This window comes from Mauremys mutica, chromosome 5, assembly GCF_020497125.1.
Source record: "Mauremys mutica isolate MM-2020 ecotype Southern chromosome 5, ASM2049712v1, whole genome shotgun sequence".
Lineage (NCBI taxonomy): Eukaryota > Metazoa > Chordata > Testudines > Geoemydidae > Mauremys > Mauremys mutica.
In genome coordinates, this window is record NC_059076.1 from 105839924 (window position 1) to 105858390 (window position 18467).

The window sequence follows — 18467 nt, forward strand, 5'->3', positions numbered from 1 at the left end:
ACCTTTCTCACATCCCTTCTTTTTTTCTGTTTTGGAATCTTGAATCAGTTCAGTGCCTTTCCAAATACATCCAAGAGGTAATTTGAATCTCTTGTTTGGACAATGTTTGTTTATCTGTTTTGAATAATTCTAAAGTTCTCAGGTTTTCATTTTTATTTTTAAAAAAGAACTTTGTTTTGCACATCTTCTCAGTTCTGCAGTCACCCTGCCCCCTGGGAATCGATTTCTTAATATGACAGTAAGCAAGTTTTACATGTTTTATGATCCAACATACATTAAAGTTGGAGCTTTATTTATAAATGTTTCACTTACGAGCACATACATTCATTTTACACGATTCCTCAATGTGGCCAGGGGGCTGCGTAGTCTGCACTGTATCCACCTACAAAAAATACAAAAATATATGTCTGCTTACCGGGATGTGAGCAGGGCTTAGCTAACCTAACCCTATAGCATGGATTTTACACCTGAGCAGAGAGAATCCTCTTCTCTCCATTAGGTCCAAGCATATTTCATAAGACAACTATATCACAATGAAAACAGTTATAACAATTTGCATTCTATTTACCAATACATTGGCAATTTAAATCAAGTGCACAAAGTCCAGTATTAGGTTGGTTTTATGGCGTATGATAGGAGAAATATACTAAAATCTGTTTCCTTCATATCCTTAGTTGTTGTCATTGAACACGCTTCGTCATGGAACAAGAAACAATATGAATCTTCCAAGTATCAGTGACAAACACAGCTTTCTCTCCCTAAATGATTAACTTAATAATACCAGTTGTCTTAGATTAGCAAAATCTAGAATGGGACTCTTACAGGAAAAAAAAAGCAGTGGTACAAGACAAAGTCTGAAAAGCAGCAATATCCTGGGATGCTGTTAGTACAATGCTGTGAACATGTAAACCATTGTGAAAGTGCTGGCTCTTAAGTATCACTATTATACTACAGGATGGACAAAAAGAAAATGAAGCATTAATGGTTTTCTTGAAGTGCTGTGATCAATATGTTGATGAGATAAATGATGCAGTAAAAAGACATTCATGCCTAATGCTAAAAGAAAGCAGCTTTCCAATGCGTTGTTCAAGAACAGCTCTTAAAATATTATTCAAGAACAATGCATCTTCATGAAAATACTGCAATGCTGTCATGTACAAGACTGTTACACAAAAAGGGCAGTTAGGTTTTATAAGGTAATTTTCTGAATGTTTGTTTATTTTATTAATTACCATTATTTCCTCATTTGCACCCATCACTGCTTGTTCCTTATTCTCCATCATGTTGATGGATTGTGGAACTCTTCCGGATCCATCACATAATGCAAGGTTAGTCCCAATTTACACAAATACAAGACAACAATATCAAGTATGTATAAGAAGCAACATTTGCTTTATGAGGATAATCCATAAAAAGCTGCCAAATGTCCTCAAATAAGTAACGTCTGTTCCCCAATCTAAATGTGATCTTCTCACAGGAAGCCATCTGGGACAAGCATGCAAAACATTCTGCCTTGGTTTCAGCAGCAATATATTTACAATGTCTCAGTAAGACCCTTCACTGCCATTAGTCCAGTTATCAAGCATGTTTCTTTGTGCTGTTTCCCCCATGTCAGAGGTGTCATCTATGGGCAAAAATACAGGACTTTCCAAAACAGAGATATATCAAAAGGGCATGGTTTTCCCCAGAAGTAGGAAGCGTCATCCTTACCCATCAGTTATTTATGTATTCACATGGAATAAATGTAGTTGTGCTACATTTTTTGAGCACAAAATATTTCATGTGTCTGCTGGAATGAGCAAAGCATTTCAGTCTCCTCCAATGTGTAATCAGAAGGGATCTCTCTGCCTACTTGTGATTTTAAGAACCTTTCAGTTAACTCCAAGATGCAAACACAAAATTGAGTATCGTGCATTTGTAAGATTCTCTGGAGAACTGGAGATCCATAAAAATGAACTGAATACACTCTTGCACATGCAGAGTGTTTTTCATCTGTGACAGATGTGTTTTATGTTAATGATATTCTTCAATTTAAAAAAGAAAGTCATCAAACTATAATTCAGTGCAAGATAAAAATAAAAGCAGGGCTTATTTTTTTTACCATGAATCCACTAGCCAAACCCATGAAACAAATAATGAGAGTAAAGATTGGTCCTCATGGGACCTTCAAAAGGTTCCAGGCACAAAGCCATAGTGGAGAGTTCAACCCCTCTCCTCCAGCCCCTCTAATGACTGCTAGGAAAGATTAGGAAACTCCATTCTCTCTCTCTCTTCTCCTCCTTCACGGAAGTGGGGGAAACTGAGCTTCCTCTCTCTTCTCTGCTCACAGTGGCCTAGGGAGTCTCCCTCTCTTATGGTTTCTGGGAAGTGAATGTTATTGTCTCCCAATCTTCCACATTTCTCAGTATGGGAGGTCACATATATTGAGAACAGCAAAGAGTGCCCAAGGTTCAATCAGCTCTGTCTACAACCAGACAGATGCATGGAAAGCAACCATTAGAGTGACTGCTCTGTGTGAGAACAAGACCCTTATGGCTCTCTGCAAGGCTGGACTCACTCTATCAGGAATATGGGTTGCAAATGGCATGTGAGCATTTCTACCACCTTGAATATGTTAGAAGTATAGGTCTGTTTCATATAATTGTTTCATAACAGAATATGTAACAGAATACAATTTAACAGAAATAGATTATAGATAGCTGGCAACCACACATGACTACTAAATCCATGGAACTATTAATTTATGCAAGCACACATTGCTTTACTGTTACCTTGACCTCTCTACCTACCTACTCTGCCCATGTTACTTTATTCACCAGTTGCGTATTATCTAAATAATTCCTTGTGAGTAATTTGGGACAGTTTGTCTTTGTGTAATTTGCTTGCTCAGAACCTAGTACAATGTGGCTCTGACCCCTGATTGGGATGCTCAAGCACTATCAAAAATGATTATTAACAACAATAAATATTATTTAAAATGTAAAAAAGAACTACATAATTTTGTAGCATGCAGGGTGATAGCTCTAAGTGAAGTCATGGCACACTCATTGTTGATCACTAAAGCAAGTATCAGACAAAAATGTAGCTTGTGATATATGTTCTGTCATATGCCACAAAATGCTGCAAGCATACTTATAAAATTCTGCTATACATACAAATACACATGCAGTTTACAACAGTAAGAGCAAACAGGATATGAAAAATGGTGATATATACAGTAGAAAACATTTATCCAAGCCTCCAGCTCTCCGGATTATCCAAACCACCAGCACACACACAGGAATATGGGAAACTGATGTTTCAGCCCCATGTGGTGGGGCTCCGGCTGCTGGACCCCAACCACCCAGTTTTATATAATAAAATATATTAATACTCTTACTGATGATGTCGAAAAAAATAAAAAACCTTAAAGATTTTTAATATTAAAATTTGATAGACATGCCTGATCAGCTAAATACATGTATATAGAGATTTCATTCAATTTAATAACATAACTAGAAATGACTTATTGTAGTTGTTGTAATGATGCTCACTTTGCTATATGGTAACACCCTGTTATACGGAAAGATCTGATGACTGCATTCCTGTACAATGTCTCTTTAAACAAAAACTAACTGTTGCAATTAATATTTTGTTTCTGATATTTACATGTCAAATATTTGTAAACTTGTTAAAACACCTAAAATAAATAAATAAAAAATGTTGTTTTTTAAAGAAAAATACAAAAGAGTGAGATACTATAAGTATGGTACAGAGCTTCAACTTTAGTTGGGGTTGATTGTCCTCTCATTTAAACTTCTTTAAAACTCAGTCCCTGGAAAAATCATGGAGCAGGTCCTCAAGGAATCAGTTCTGAAGCACTTAGAGGAGAGGAAAGTGATCAGGAACAGTCAGCATGGATTCACCAAGGGCAAGTCATGCCTGACTAACCTAATTGCCGTCTATGAGGAGATAACTGGGTCTGTGGATGAGGGGAAATCAGTGGATTTGTTATTCCTTGACTTTAGCAAAGCTTTTGATACGGTCTCCCACAGTATTCCTGCCAGCAAGTTAAAGAAGTATGGACTGGATGAATGGACTATAAGGTGGATAGAAAGCTGGCTAGATCATCAGGCTCAACGGGTAGTAATCAATGGCTCCATGTCTAGTTGGCAGCCGGTATCAAGCAGAGTGCCCCAAGGATCGGTCCTGGGACCAGTTTTGTTCAATATCTTCCTTAATGATTTGGAGGCTGGTGTGGACTGCACTCTCAGCAAGTTTGCAGATGACACTAAATTGGGAGGAGTGGTAGATACGCTGGAGGGTAGGTATAGGATACAGAGGGACCTAGACAAATTAGAGGACTGGGCCAAAAGAAACCTGATGAGGTTCAACACGGACAAGTGCAGAGTCCTGCACTTAGGACAGAAGAATCCCATGCACTGCTACAGACTAGGGACAGAATGGCTAGGCAGCAGTTCTGCAGAAAAGGACCTAGGGGTTATAGTGGACGAGAAGCTGGATATGAGCCAACAGTGTGCCTTTGTTGCCCAGAAGGCTAACAGCATTTTGGGCTGTATAAGTAGGGGCATTGCCAGCAGATTGAGGGACGTGCTCATTCCCATCTATTCAACATTGGTGAGGTCTCATCTGGAGTACTGTGTCCAGTTTTGGGCCCCACACTACAAGAAGGATGTGGATAAATTGGAGAGAGTCCAGCGGAGGGCAACAAAAATGATTAGGGGACTGGAGCACATGACTTATGAGGAGAGGCTGAGGGAACTGGGATTGTTTAGTCTGCAGAAGAGAAGACTGAGGGGGGGATTTGATAGTTGCTTTCAACTACCTGAAAGAGGGGTCCAAAGAGGAAGGATCTCGACAGTTCTCAGTGGTACCTGATGACACAACAAGGAGCAATGGTCTCAAGTTGCAGTGGGGGAGGTTTAGGTTGAATATTAGGAAAAACTTTTTCACTAGTAGGGTGGTGAAGAACTGGAATGGGTTACCTAGGGAGGTAGTGGAATCTCCTTCCTTAGAGGTTTTTAAGGTCAGGCTTGACAAAGCCCTGGCTGGGATGATTTAGTTGGGTTTGGTCCTGCTTTGAGCAGGGGGTTGGACTAGATGACGTCCTGAGGTCCCTTCCAACTCTGAGATTCTATGATTCTATGATTCTATTCCCAGCTGTCTGAAATCAGCATTTTATACTTAATGCTGATTTACACCAATGAGTATCTGGCCAATTGACTTTGATGTAGTTATTCCTGATTTTCACTGGTTAAGTGAAAGGTAATCAAGTTAATTATCTCTAAAATTCAACTTTAAATGAGAGTATAAAAAGGGAAAGATTAATATTCCTTGAAAGGGACATTTAAATATCATTCAATCCCTGTTCATGCTCTCCTTTATTATTCATTTCCTGATCACACTAGGCCTAATTCCAAGTGTCCAACAGAAGTTTCTGAGCACCATCCACACCCTCTGAACTCTACACAAGTTTCAAATGCTTAGCACCTCTGAGGAGGCACTCAGCATCTCACAGGATCAGGCTCACTGTCTGCTGTCATTCACCTTGAGTCACACTTTGCAATAGTGTGGAATGAAACAGGACGCATTCTTCATGCTATACATATATTCTAAAGAGAGTGGCTAGAACCTGAGTGACATTGCTCTGAAGTGAACTTTGTCATCCTCATGGGATAACGAAATTATCCATTTAGGGTTGCCAATTTCATATTGAAAACCTGGACACTCCAGGAAGAGTGCCAGAACCTCTCCGATCCCACCTCTTCCCCCTCTGAGACCCTGCCCGTGCCCCACTTCTTCCCAAGGGCCCCACCCCTGTCCTGCCTCTTCCCTGAGGCCCTGCCCATGCCCTGAGACCCACCCCTTCCCCAAGGCCCTGTCCCCATTTGCTCCTATTTCCCCCTACCCACATCTCTCATTGCTTTTCCCCTTATCCCCCTCAAGGTCAGGAGAACCTCGCCTGTGGAGCTGGGGCTCTGAGCTGCAGCCACTTGACGCAGATAGGAGGTGGCCCTGGCTGAGTAAGGGCTGGCACGGATGATGACCTGGCACCTCCACACCTCCCACAGTAACTTGACTTGACTTTGGATGTCCACTCAGTAGATCTGACCAGATACTGTGAAATTCTCTTTTTGATCACACTCTCCAGTGGAAAACCAAGCACCTGGCCACTCTAACAGTACAGGTCAAAATTTTGTAGTCAAAAATTAAGCATGCCTACAGAAACCAGTTTTTATAATAATAGAGGAAGACATAAACAAAACAATCAAAAACACCCAACAAACAAACAAACAGAATCCCTAATTACTCTACATGAAAATCAGTAACCGATTACTTAGACCTAGATGTTCAAGTTGTTAGTTGACTAAGACAACATTCCAGATTATAAGGGTAAATAAACTCGTTAACCTTAGGTTGTAATTAACAACTTTATAAAGTGTTCTCACTTAGAAAGTTGCCTCCAGCATGGGGGTAGGGGTGGGAATGGAGACGGAATCTATAATTTGCAAACAGAGAAGGCAAACGGAAACATTTGTAAAGTATGTAAACATCACAAACTTTAAAATGTAATAAGAATCAATTACAAGAACTATCGGTATGACAACAGAGAATTATCACAGCATTGTTCTCTGTTTTCATTTTATATACATTGATTTACTGTAAGCAATTTATCTTGTTATAATTTCTCCAACGCAAGTCGGAGTGGAATAACACACTAACCCAACTAGATTCTATTGGAAAGGTGAGACTAGAGCTCACTGATATATTTATACTTACATAATATGTACATTAAAATTCTGTCACCCCTCCCTGGTGACAAAAACTGCAGTAGAAAACAGTACAAATATTAATCTTGTCTCATAAAGAATATAATAAGAATGAAAAATGCTACAAATGTAACACATCTTCCTTATATTCTTCAGACTCCAATCCCATGGTCTTTGTTGAAAACTGTAACAATACTGGCCAGCATTCATATCCCAATGAAATAAAATGCCTGACAAGAATAAGGGGAAATGAACAACAAGCACCGATGGCCTTATATGCCTCTGAAACTGTAATCATCCATACTGAGAGGTTTGTGCTTCTCTGTAAACAACATATAGAACCAAGATGGCTCTAGGTACAGCTAAAGCAACTAATTGTTTGAACTACCTGCAGGTGACGAAAGCCAATGCCACAAGAAATAAGAGAGTGAGCTAAGTAGGATAATCAAACCATATTTTTGGCTTCTCTTGTGTGGATGTACAAGGGAATGGTGAAAGGAGCCATTCCCCCTTGTCATACCTGCTGTAGCAGATTCCAAGGAATGCAAAATCCTACCTCTTATGCTCTGGAAGTACAATGAGGGAATTACAGTTCCACACAAGGGTATGAAATGTGACCATAGTCCCCCGACCTTTTCATGCCAGCCCACCAGGGTCACTGCTGGGTGAATATTCACTATATGCTGTTAAAGGGAGTATGTTCCCCCATGTCCTGCCTGTTTGTATTCTCTGGACAAAGTGCCAATTGTTCTATGCCACTAATATCCCACTAGCATAGCAGTGGTTTATCAAGCCATTGTCTATCTCTAAGTGAGACTGAAACAAAAGAACCTGAAACAAGACAAGATTTCCAAATCTAAAGTGTGCAAAAACTAAGATGGAACTGAAATTTATATTTTTGGTAATGCAACTGTATTTTTAAAAGGCATTAGAACTGCCAAAACATGTGTTCTGTCATTTTTCATGGATTTTATTGCTAACTGGATAACTTAAAACTCCAAGGAATTTTGTCTGTCAATTAAATTCTTTGCTCACTACAATCTTCATTTACACACTCAAGGTCACCAGAGATTGCTAGAGAAGTGATTTTGTGAGAAAGATATTATTCATGAAACTAGATGTTCTGTAAATTTATTTGCAAATAGGCTAGTGAAGTGCCAAGACAAGGATGATACAGCTGTTGTTTTCAATATACTATAAAGCATTACCTCTCATTTCATGGGCATAGGAGACATAGCAATGCATTGAATGGATAACTGTCTCACAAATGGAAATGCCAATTTTTAAAGGATGTGCAAGAATTAACAGCTACAGTACGTGTCCCCTGATATAAGCAGATTCTCACTGTGTGCACAGATCAAGAACAATATGGTCATAAGTAACTAAAGATTCAAGAAATGATATTTTCTTAAAGATCAATGCAGTCTAGTGTATAGACCAAGGAACTGGATCTAGGCTTTTAAGTTCCTCCTAAATCTACCACTGATTTGCAGTCGAAGGAATTATAAGGAACTCATAACTTCTCTGTGACTCAGTATTCATCTGAGTGAGTATCCTTAAATTTGCCTCTCACACAGAGGTGTTGTCAGGAAAAATTAATTAACTTTCCCAATGCACATTTTGTTCCTTATATCCTTGCTATATATTTGTGAAGTAATATGCAGGAGGTTTAACAGAGAAATTATTGTATTCGCAAGGCAAACCAAGTTTGACCCTTATATTTTACAACTAATAATTTTCTCAAAAATTATGTTCAATACAAAAGGGATTTTGAATATATGTCTCATTGTTCAAAGAAGCTATAAATCTTGTGCTTTAAAATAAGTGGCATGTGTTGAAGTTCTTAATCAATAAGTGATATGGTGTTTCTTAACAAATAAAAGTTTACCAGATACTGTTTGTCTTATAAGCCCACTGATATATATTGGTTTCATTACAGTCTTTCAAATTATCACATGGATGTTATGTGCTGCAAATAATTGTTCTCTACTCATTTTTTTGTTAATGGAAACAGAGCAAATGTTATGATCCAGAATAAATAAAAAACAAGAAGGAAAGGAAAACAAGGGTAGTTAATGAATTCACCTTTAGTTTCTTGGGCATCCATTTAGATTAACCCCGATGTGATTAAATAATGATGTTTGCTAACAGTTATGGTATATGTAGGGTGACCAGACAAAAGCAAGTGTGAAAAATTGGGATGGGGGTGGGGGTTATAGGCACCTATATAAGACAAAGCCCCAACAAATCAGGACTGTCCCTATAAAATCAGGACATCTGGTCAACCTAGGTATATGTAAAATTATGACCAAACATCTAACACATTATATGATACATATTTTAGGTGCTTAGCATCTCACCTAAGATACTCATCACCTTCATAAAAAGTTAAATTACATACAGATTTTCTGCAGGGGAATGATGACTTAAGTTTACAATCTCAATTGACACATGAAAGAAAAGCATCTTTCTTTCTGATGGAATAGCATAATATTTATTTTGGAATCAATAATCAATTTTAAATGTATACGAGAGTTAAGTGCCCGGAGGTAACTCCTTATATGTATCACCAGACATTTCCAGCTCCTTTGACAATGTTTCAGATTTATAAATACCAGAAATATTCATCTACTATGGAAATGCCTATTTCAATCTAGCCCAAGGAGGCAAAATCAGTTTTATTTGTATACTAGTATCCATATTCAGTATGCTTATCACTAGCGATACTCAGTACTACACTAGCTTAAGAATATGTTGGTAGATATTTTGATGAATAAAATACAATAATTAAAATATGTTTTTATTGCTTATTTTCAAAATAAAAGGAAAGCCTTGACAGAGACACATGCACACTAAGCATATGCTATATGCTGACTGGGCACATTGAGTCAATAGCCAAGTTTGCTAGGTGACTTAATTCTAAATATTTATTTAGCTTCTCTCTTTCCAACTGTAAAATGCCACAGAAAATAATCATGGATACAAAATTTAGATACTTGAGCCCTTTGACTGATTTTTTGCATCATAGTACATCATTTTGCAACTGAAAAGATACTCCTCCTTTCCTGACTAACTGGTAAGCAGTTGCTATAGTAGAATCTTAAGAACCCTTTTTCTGACCTCTCTTCAGCTGCAACTTCCTCTCAATTGATCTTTCCAGAGCTGAAGCATATCTTGTATTTATTCCGGAAACACCAACATGCCAGTTTTAGAGGTTTAACTTTGTGGATTTGTGCATCAACTGGTAAAAGGAATAAACAACTAACTAACTAAATAAATATCCCCTCCCCTCCAAATCCAGCTAACCGATTGGAGACAACTTACTGAAAATCTGAACTAACAATTCTGAACTGAGCCTTCTGAGAGTGGGTAATCACAAACTGGAATACTGAAAAAAGAAATAACATCTAAGAATTTCCATTCCTGCATGACCAGCGCATCATTTTCAGTCTGAATGATAGCTAGATATTCCTCAAATAAATAAAATGACTTGAGAACCTTCACCATAAAAGGAGGGCTCTATTATACCACTGCTTCTGCTCTAAACAACTCATTATCTGCAGGTAGCACAAACTGTAAGCTTGGCAAAGACATGTAACGAAAACCATACACAGTTCTGCTAGTGTAGCTTTCACACTCTTCCTATCTGGGAGGTGACCACTGGCTGTTTTTAGAATGGAGTTCCAAGTCCACTTCTTCAGAGTTAGACATAACAGAATCCTCTTTAGGGCAATTAAGCCATTTCTCAGAAAAATCCTTTGAAAGCTTGTTTAGCTGCTGTGCAGTTATAGGAAGCCAGTTTGGCATCAGGGCAATGTGGGATGGACAGGATGGCTTCTGTCATTAGGTTGCTGGCCCATTTAAGGTGAGTCTGAACTCAAGCTACCCATGGCCACCTAATTTAAGCAGTCCATCTAGGCAGTTAATTGGATAACAAGCACCTGGGCCTGACAAAAGACCATCAAGTGTCAGTAGAAGTGGGTGCTCACAGAAAGAAGCTCTTCTAAGGTAGAGGAACACCCAGAATTGAGAACCACAAACCCTAAGGAGGAAAGCTGTGTAACCCTAGAGTCAAGAGGAGATACTACAGGCCTGGAAGGCCAGGACTGAGAACTGCAGGCCCAAAAGAGTAGAGCTGTGTAACCCCTGAACCCAAGGAGAGAGACTTAAGTTCCAGTTTATTTGTATTTAAAAAGTAGAAGCCAGCATTGGAATTTTGTCAACAGCTATATTGACTGTGTGGAGTTCTTCAAGGGCCCTAAGAGAAGGGAAACTGAGGCAGGAGTTCCTGTATTGCTCAGCAGGGAGCACTACAGGACAGGCACTCCCTACAACAGCATCTCTCTCAGTTCCCAAATCCTAGGAACTGAGGAAGACCTTTGTATTCTCCCTTTTCCTAAGAGCCTGCAAGTTACATAGCAGAAAAACATTTCTGAACAGATATGTCCAGTTTTCCTGAGGCACACTCCTGGCTGGATCCAAGGGACAGATCTCAATCTCAGACTCTGAGGAAACCTCTCCTTCTTCCAAAGACCAATCTGAGAAACTAGATGTATAGACAAAAATGAGAAGGACTTTAAAAAGTCAAGGCTCTGGAATTTTTGGTGGTACCTACTGGGTTTAAGATGAGCAAACAAATCTCTGGAAACAGGAGGAAGGCAATGAGAGTACCCTTGACTATATTTTAGTGAGGTGTTTGGCTCTTGGCTTCAGACTTTGCTGCCAAGCAGGATTGATTTATTCAGGCAAGTACTACAAACAAGAGGGCAGAAAGATGGACACTTCCATTGGCCTCTCCCCTATCTGAATCCACATTTCATATGGCAGTTACTCATTTCCCATCTATCAGAAAAGGCTGGGGTCTGCAGCAGGCATGACAGACATTATTTCAAGAGCAGCTGCTGCCCCTTTTGATGGCGAGAATGGCAAGAATTACAGTATGAGCAAACATTATCTGCAGTAAAAGAGGGAAGATAGATGTTGCAGCATGAATAATGTGTTATTTTTTTTCTTTTTAAGGTTAGGCTTTTCTAAAGCCTTTGAGCCTGAATCCATGCTGCATGGTAAAATTCAGGATGATGGATACAAGTGGGCCTTACAGGTCACCTTCCCAGTTCTATACTACTGTGAGGCAGGAGTCAAACTGTGGAGCTGAGAAAGAGTGAAATAAGAGCCACTGAGACATATGGAGGTATTTCAATTTGGCTGGCTGCCTTCCCCCTGCCTATTGCTACCAGTGAGAGGAAAACTGCAGACTGTGCAAAGCAGGCCAAGTCACTGAATAAAAAATATCTAGACATGAATATGGCATACACAATATACTCTAGAAAAATCTATTGATCTGGAGGTTTTCAATCCCCTGGAGGGCCATGAACAGATGTCATGGAGTCATAACTATCCTGATCTTCTCACACTGCTAAATGGAAGGGGGTCCTGGCAGAGAAATCCCAGAATAAAAAATGAAGTATGGTTCTGTTTTTGTTCATTAATATCATGTAGTTATTTCTAGTATGGGAATTTAATTGAACATTTATTAGACATAAAAATCCTAACTTCTGAGCAGCTATATAGGTGTGTGCAAAATAATATAGTGAGCTGTAGTCTAATCTCTCCAACTTTACTTACATCCTCAAGATATACCTATGTTCTATGAAATCTTGTTATGATCTGAAACTGTTTTGAACTAGTAATTAAACTGGGAGAATTATATTCTTCACACTCTGTTTTACATTTATTAAGTCAACTTTATCATTGGTGTTCTCTGCAGGAAAGCATCTAAAAGGTGGCGCTTTCCCCAATGAGTGCACACACATTTTAAATAGATATACTTGATTTACTCCATTTGTTTTAAGCTGAAGAGTGGAAAGAAATCTTTGACAAAACTGTCATCTTTAAAATACGGTGATATTTCATTTTCCCCTTCTGCACTATTTAGATTGCCTAGAACTGAAATGCTTCCAGCAACCACTGTGTCCAATTTTTCAGAGCTGTCACTTCCTAGCAAATCTGCTTAAGCAAAATACTTATGTTGTTAGAAAACAGAGCAAACATATATTATAAAATGCTTTCTATACTCCTTTACCGGTCAGACTCTTATTCAAGCACACAAAATAGCAAGAACGTTCAAAAAAGCTGACTATGATAGATTGGTTATAAGTCCATAAATCTAGTACCCCTATGATTAGTTTCCAAAGATACAGTTGGACTTAGCTCCTTGAATTTTTCTACATAATAATCATATAATCAAAATGTTATTTTCAATGCATCCACTATAAGGTCATTAAACTGAAAAATAACAGTTCAATGGAAGAAGAGTACAATGAAATATGACCATTAGTACTTCTCTCTAGTCCACATCTGTGGTTGTTATTATACTTTATTTGTCAACTTTATTTGATGATGCTTTGTAGGGTAACACAAAATTGCTACAGTATTACACTTGTAAACCTTTGGCCATGCTTTGCTGCATGTATCAGAACTTGAAAAAATACAAGTATCAGAGGGGTAGCCGTGTTAGTCTGGATCTGTAAAAGCAGCAAAGAGTCCTGTGGCACCTTATAGACTAATAGACGTATTGGAGCATGAGCTTTCGTGGGTGAATACCCACTTCGTTGGATGCATGCAAAAAAATACAGTAAGAATGAAAAGCAGCAAAAACTAAGAAAAAATAAAGAAATACAGTGTGTTAAAGTGACCTACATTGTCCAAAAGTCTTACCACAACAATAGCTATATTTTTCAGATAAAATAAATGTATCTTATTTTAGCTTTTAATGGATAATAGAAACGATGTATCATATTTAAGAAGAAAATTAAACTATGTTGAGAGTGTGTACAAACAACAGTTTTAAAGCAAATTTTCAAATGTCCCTGTTTCGGGTCAATATAAATTTTTTTCATAGATTTCTTAATACTTTTCTAACCATTCCACATTTTTTTTTGTGCATGATTAGACAGAAACTTGTTTAAATTAATCTTCCAAGTTTGCACACAAGGAATTACATAAGACTACAAATTACTTCCACTGCTTTAGAAAGCCTGTCATGTTACAGGAAACTCAGTTCAGCTTATGGGGTACAATTCGAATCCCAATTCTCTAATGGCCCGTTAACACCAAATCCGTCAGCCTTTAACACTGCAAAATCAATACACTGGAATGTCATGGTACTCTGATGGCCCACAAAGCCTTGGTATACATTTATTAGACAAAGATTTTATATTACTTCAGAGAAGAAAAGTGTCAAGTTAAAATCAATTTCAAGTTCCTTACTAAGCAGGGAATAGCCTTAGACAAATAAAAGATTTAGTTCAAGTTACATTCAATGCAGCATAGGAATCAAAATAAAGGTCAAAGTTGTTCAGATGCATTATTTCACACTAGGACAGCAAGAAGGGCACCTCAGAAGTGTTCAGACTGGTTTCCAACTCTATATATTTTTGGTATTTATAAAGCACCAGTCATTAGATTACCTAGATACTGACCACCTACCACATGCAGCTGCACACCCACAACTTCTAGGCTACCCCTGGGCGAGCATTCTCTCAGTAACTTCCTTTGATAGCTCCTCCTCCCAAGCCCAGTGATCCATGACAAAAGCACCTCAAAAAGGCCAAGTCTTCCTCCAAGAGGGAATCTATAAATACAAAAGTAAACTAAACAAACAAGTAAACAAATTACTCTAGCACAAAGAAACATATTGCCCCAAAACCTGAACACTGAACCTTCCAAAGGTAACCTCATCCAGGCAACTTGTGATATCATTTAGCTACTGTATTTAGGCATGCCAAGAGCAAACTCTGAAGCATTCCTCAGATGAGAGCCAGATTTACACCTTACGCACCCCTAGGTACAGCATCTTCAGCCCCACCTTCCTCTCCTCCTCCCACCTACAGCTGACCTTTGTGTTTTCCATAAAAAATGAAACTTATAACCCACTTTTAAATTTTAGGCACCCCTAAAATGCCAGTGTCCCTAGGCACATGCCTACTGTGCCTAACTGGAAATCCAGCCCTGCCTCAGACCTCAATAAAACAATGCTGCAACATATTCTAAAGGATTTAGGAGCTAGCTATTGACTTTTCTGACACAACGCTAGTAATTTTCCCCAACACTAGACAAAATCATCACTCTTTTGACCTATTTTAGTGTATGGGTGTTTTGAAATATTTCCTGAACATAAGACAGAATGTCATGTAAGACTCCACCCCCATCCCCCCGCCAGCACAGGATTCCCAATGTCTAAGGGGAAAAGCTTACTTTTTTTTTAATCTTACTGGGCTAGTACCACAACTGATAGAAGAGTTCTAAAACCATAATATAAGGCTGCCTGTCAGAGTTTCACAACTGTTCCCCTGTAGCTTTCCTTGAATCCCCTGCATCTCAAGATCTGGACAAGAACTAAACAATACTAGACTCAGTATGTTCAATTTTGTGTTCAGAGATTATTATTTGTGTACCTTCCAAAAAAGAAGTTAGGGGATAGTATTCAAAACTCTTCATTGTCACCAAGAGAACCTGTGATGAACCTTAAACACTGACCCTAAATTGTCTGATGTAGACCAGAAAAATTGGAACAAAGAATGAGATCTCTGAACAGATTGCATGATACAATTTGTGCGCTAGGTGGACCTGATTGTTATATAGACCAACAAGAAAGTCTGATGTTTTTGCTCTTGGCATTCACAACTGGAAAGACAAGGGTGGATACTTTCTCATTTTTACAGACCTGCCTTGAGGATACACCCTTTTTGGGTTCCCATTGATAACCAATGTGTCCGAAAAATAAATCTGGACAAGTCAAACTGATTATTCTTACTGGCTCTTTGAGACCCTGGTTTCCCAGAATGTTTCAGATGTCAATATGCAATGTACAAATAGGTCCTTTGACCAAAAACTTTCTTCACTAAGGTTCATATTTTCGCCTTAATCTTCCCAAAGCCAAAAGAATCCTGGAACCTTAGAGAACAAATCTACGTTGGCATGGGTATTATCATGATTTAGTGAAGTTTCTCCTGAAATCAATACGAGTTTTGATTACTTGTTCATACTTGTTCATTTGGAAAATTTGTTTTTCTTGGTGCTGTCACCAGACCATATCCCTATATCCTGTAATTCTTATTAGATGGTTTTCCTTAAGGTTTAAACTTAGTTTCCTGAAAGTTAAGCCCTCAACCCTCACCTCTCAAAGGTGTAACATCTAAGGCTTCAAACACCAATCGATGTTTGCATCAATACATTTATCAGTAACTTAACACGGTTGCCTAGGAAAGGCCTGCAGTCAGACAGACAGTGGAACAATTCCCCTTCAAGCCCATGTCAGAGGTTTCTCTCTTCACTATGTTCCCCAAAGCTCACCTTTCCCTGAACTATTATCTCTTCAAGGAGAGTCAGCAAACCCAGAGGTCTTTCCAGCCATGAACATTTGCACATTTTCCCAGACCAGCCAGCTTTCAGGTCTCCCTGTGATTGTGTGTCCAAGAAAAATACAAATTTTCATTTGAATTAGCCAATTTTTCTCCTATTGTTTTGTCAAAAGCCCAAGCATCCTTTCACTGCACACAGTAGTTGCATGCAAAGGATTTACTTGAGCAGAACAACAGAAACCAGTGCAAGAACAGAGAAACCTACTATGAGAAACAAAAATTTCAAGTAAGAAACTAATTTCCTCCATTCCTTCTCCTCAGAGTGTCTAGTGTATCTCATATTGTTCAGCTGATGGACCTTCACAATATTTTGTGTTCTGTTGCCGCAGAACCAACCAGCCACCAATGGCTAGATATTAATGAACCAACCTGATTCCTGAGATTGTCAATGATATTGAAACGCAAATAGGGAAGTGCATCAATATCGATTCAGCATTTCTTATATGCCAACATGAGGGCTCTGACTATCTCTTTTCTAAAGTGCAGCAAGTCCATAAGCTGAACACACTCCCCACCCTGACATTTCCAGGAAGCATAATGTGCCTTTCTCCCTCCACAGCCCAGCTTGGCTTTGTAAGAGACTTAATTCAGCCCTGATTGCTTAGCCACGTTTTCTGATAATATCATGTATTTTTAGATTCATTTTCTCCCTTGCATCTTAATAGTGATTTATCAAAATGTTGTTCACCTTACTCACACAGCTAGTGATACTAAAGTCAGTGGAACTACTCATGTTAGTAAAGAGAGCAGTATTAGGTCCCTCGTATAACCCATAAGGCTAAACAATGCTGTTCAGACACTTACTGCAGACTCTTACAAGCACATAGCTAGTACTTTGGGAATTACTAATAGCTAGATTACATGCAAGTTGGCACTCATTTAAAGACAGAATTTACTGAAACTGGACAAGAAGCATGTAAGCTAAAGATATCCCAAGTTGTTATCAAAATGTATCCAGCTAACATGTTAATAGCACGTCTGGGACATAAAACCTAAAATGCCAAACCAAAGGAGTCTATTATGTAAAAGTTCACATCTAAAGGATATTACCCTAGATCAGTTTAATTTATTCTCAGTTAATAATAAAATATATACCTTTAGCAATATAGCAAAGCATAGCAAAGTATCTAGCAAGCTGTGCTAGAAAAAATGGCATTTATCATGTGACCTGGCAAGAGAAGTGTATAGAGGCCAAATCCTGGAAGGTGCTGAGCACCTGTAACAAATGTATATGAAATTATATTGTATGTTATTTATTTCAGTGGCAATTGAATGTTGTGGACTAACATTTATAAAGAAGTGAACCAAACAATATCAAATCTAGGTTTCTAAGAATTTCAGTTTGTATTAGTTTACTACGACGTCTGCTAATAAATAGCTAAATTATACAGAAGAAAGCTGACACTTCAGCATAATTTTAAGTATTTATAAAAGGGACTTCCTAAATGGGCACTTTAATATTTCAGTAAAGAAACAGGTTAGTTTTGATATTTCATGATAACCACTGAAAGATTTTTTAAACATTATCTATGTTCTATATTAATTTTTTTTCTACAACCTTATGGGGACACGTAGAATTTTGTAAGTATTTTTCTTTCCTTTAAACTCCTACTATACTCAGTAATATGATAAGTGGGTTTCACAGAAGTTCATCAACATAACAGAATTTTCAATGCTAGCACTTCTTGCAGCACAATATCATAATGAAACTTCAACTTTATACTCATGTATCATTACCTAAATTGAGTGGAAAATCATCAGGCCTTCTATTAATACATTAAAGAAGTTGTCAATGAAGAAAACTCACACAACAGATGTAATGTTGTCACTTTACTATGTGAATCAATGCATTATATCCAGAAGCTTCTTTCATAGTCCAGGTCTGTTTTTCTTTCAACCAATTTTTCGCCACAGCAAACAAGAAGGAAGGAAAAGAGAAGGAGAGATAGGTATTGTTTCCACATGCTGCAATGCAAACTGAAAATTTCAAGCATCACAGCCAATTTCTTACTGTTTGCGTCATAGTTTCCGAATATTGGACTTCAGTTGTAACTCTGATATCACTCTTGCTTTGTGTAAATAATGTGAGGGCTCTTGAGAATGTGGATATCCACGTCGTTTACCCTCTTTGCAACATTCAGTACTCACGATTTTCATTACTGCTATTTCCCCAAGACACTCTAATATTTTCTATGACGTCTCTTTCCAATCCACTGGTGTCTCTTAGCAGACGTCGCTCTGCTCTGTTGTAAGTCTCAGGAGAGTTAGGATATTT

General features: G+C 38.2%; 1 protein-coding gene across 1 annotated transcript in view; it reads right to left on the reverse strand.

Annotated features, from left to right (window-relative positions):
• Positions 1-251: 251 nt before the first annotated feature.
• PCDH7 (protocadherin 7) overlaps positions 252-18467 on the reverse strand; it is a 60899-nt gene continuing 42683 nt past the window's right edge. The window contains exon 2 of the mRNA XM_045020022.1: positions 252-382. Within this exon, the coding sequence (XP_044875957.1) occupies positions 305-382 (78 nt within the window). The 3' untranslated portion in view covers positions 252-304. The remainder of the gene's footprint in view (positions 383-18467) is intronic.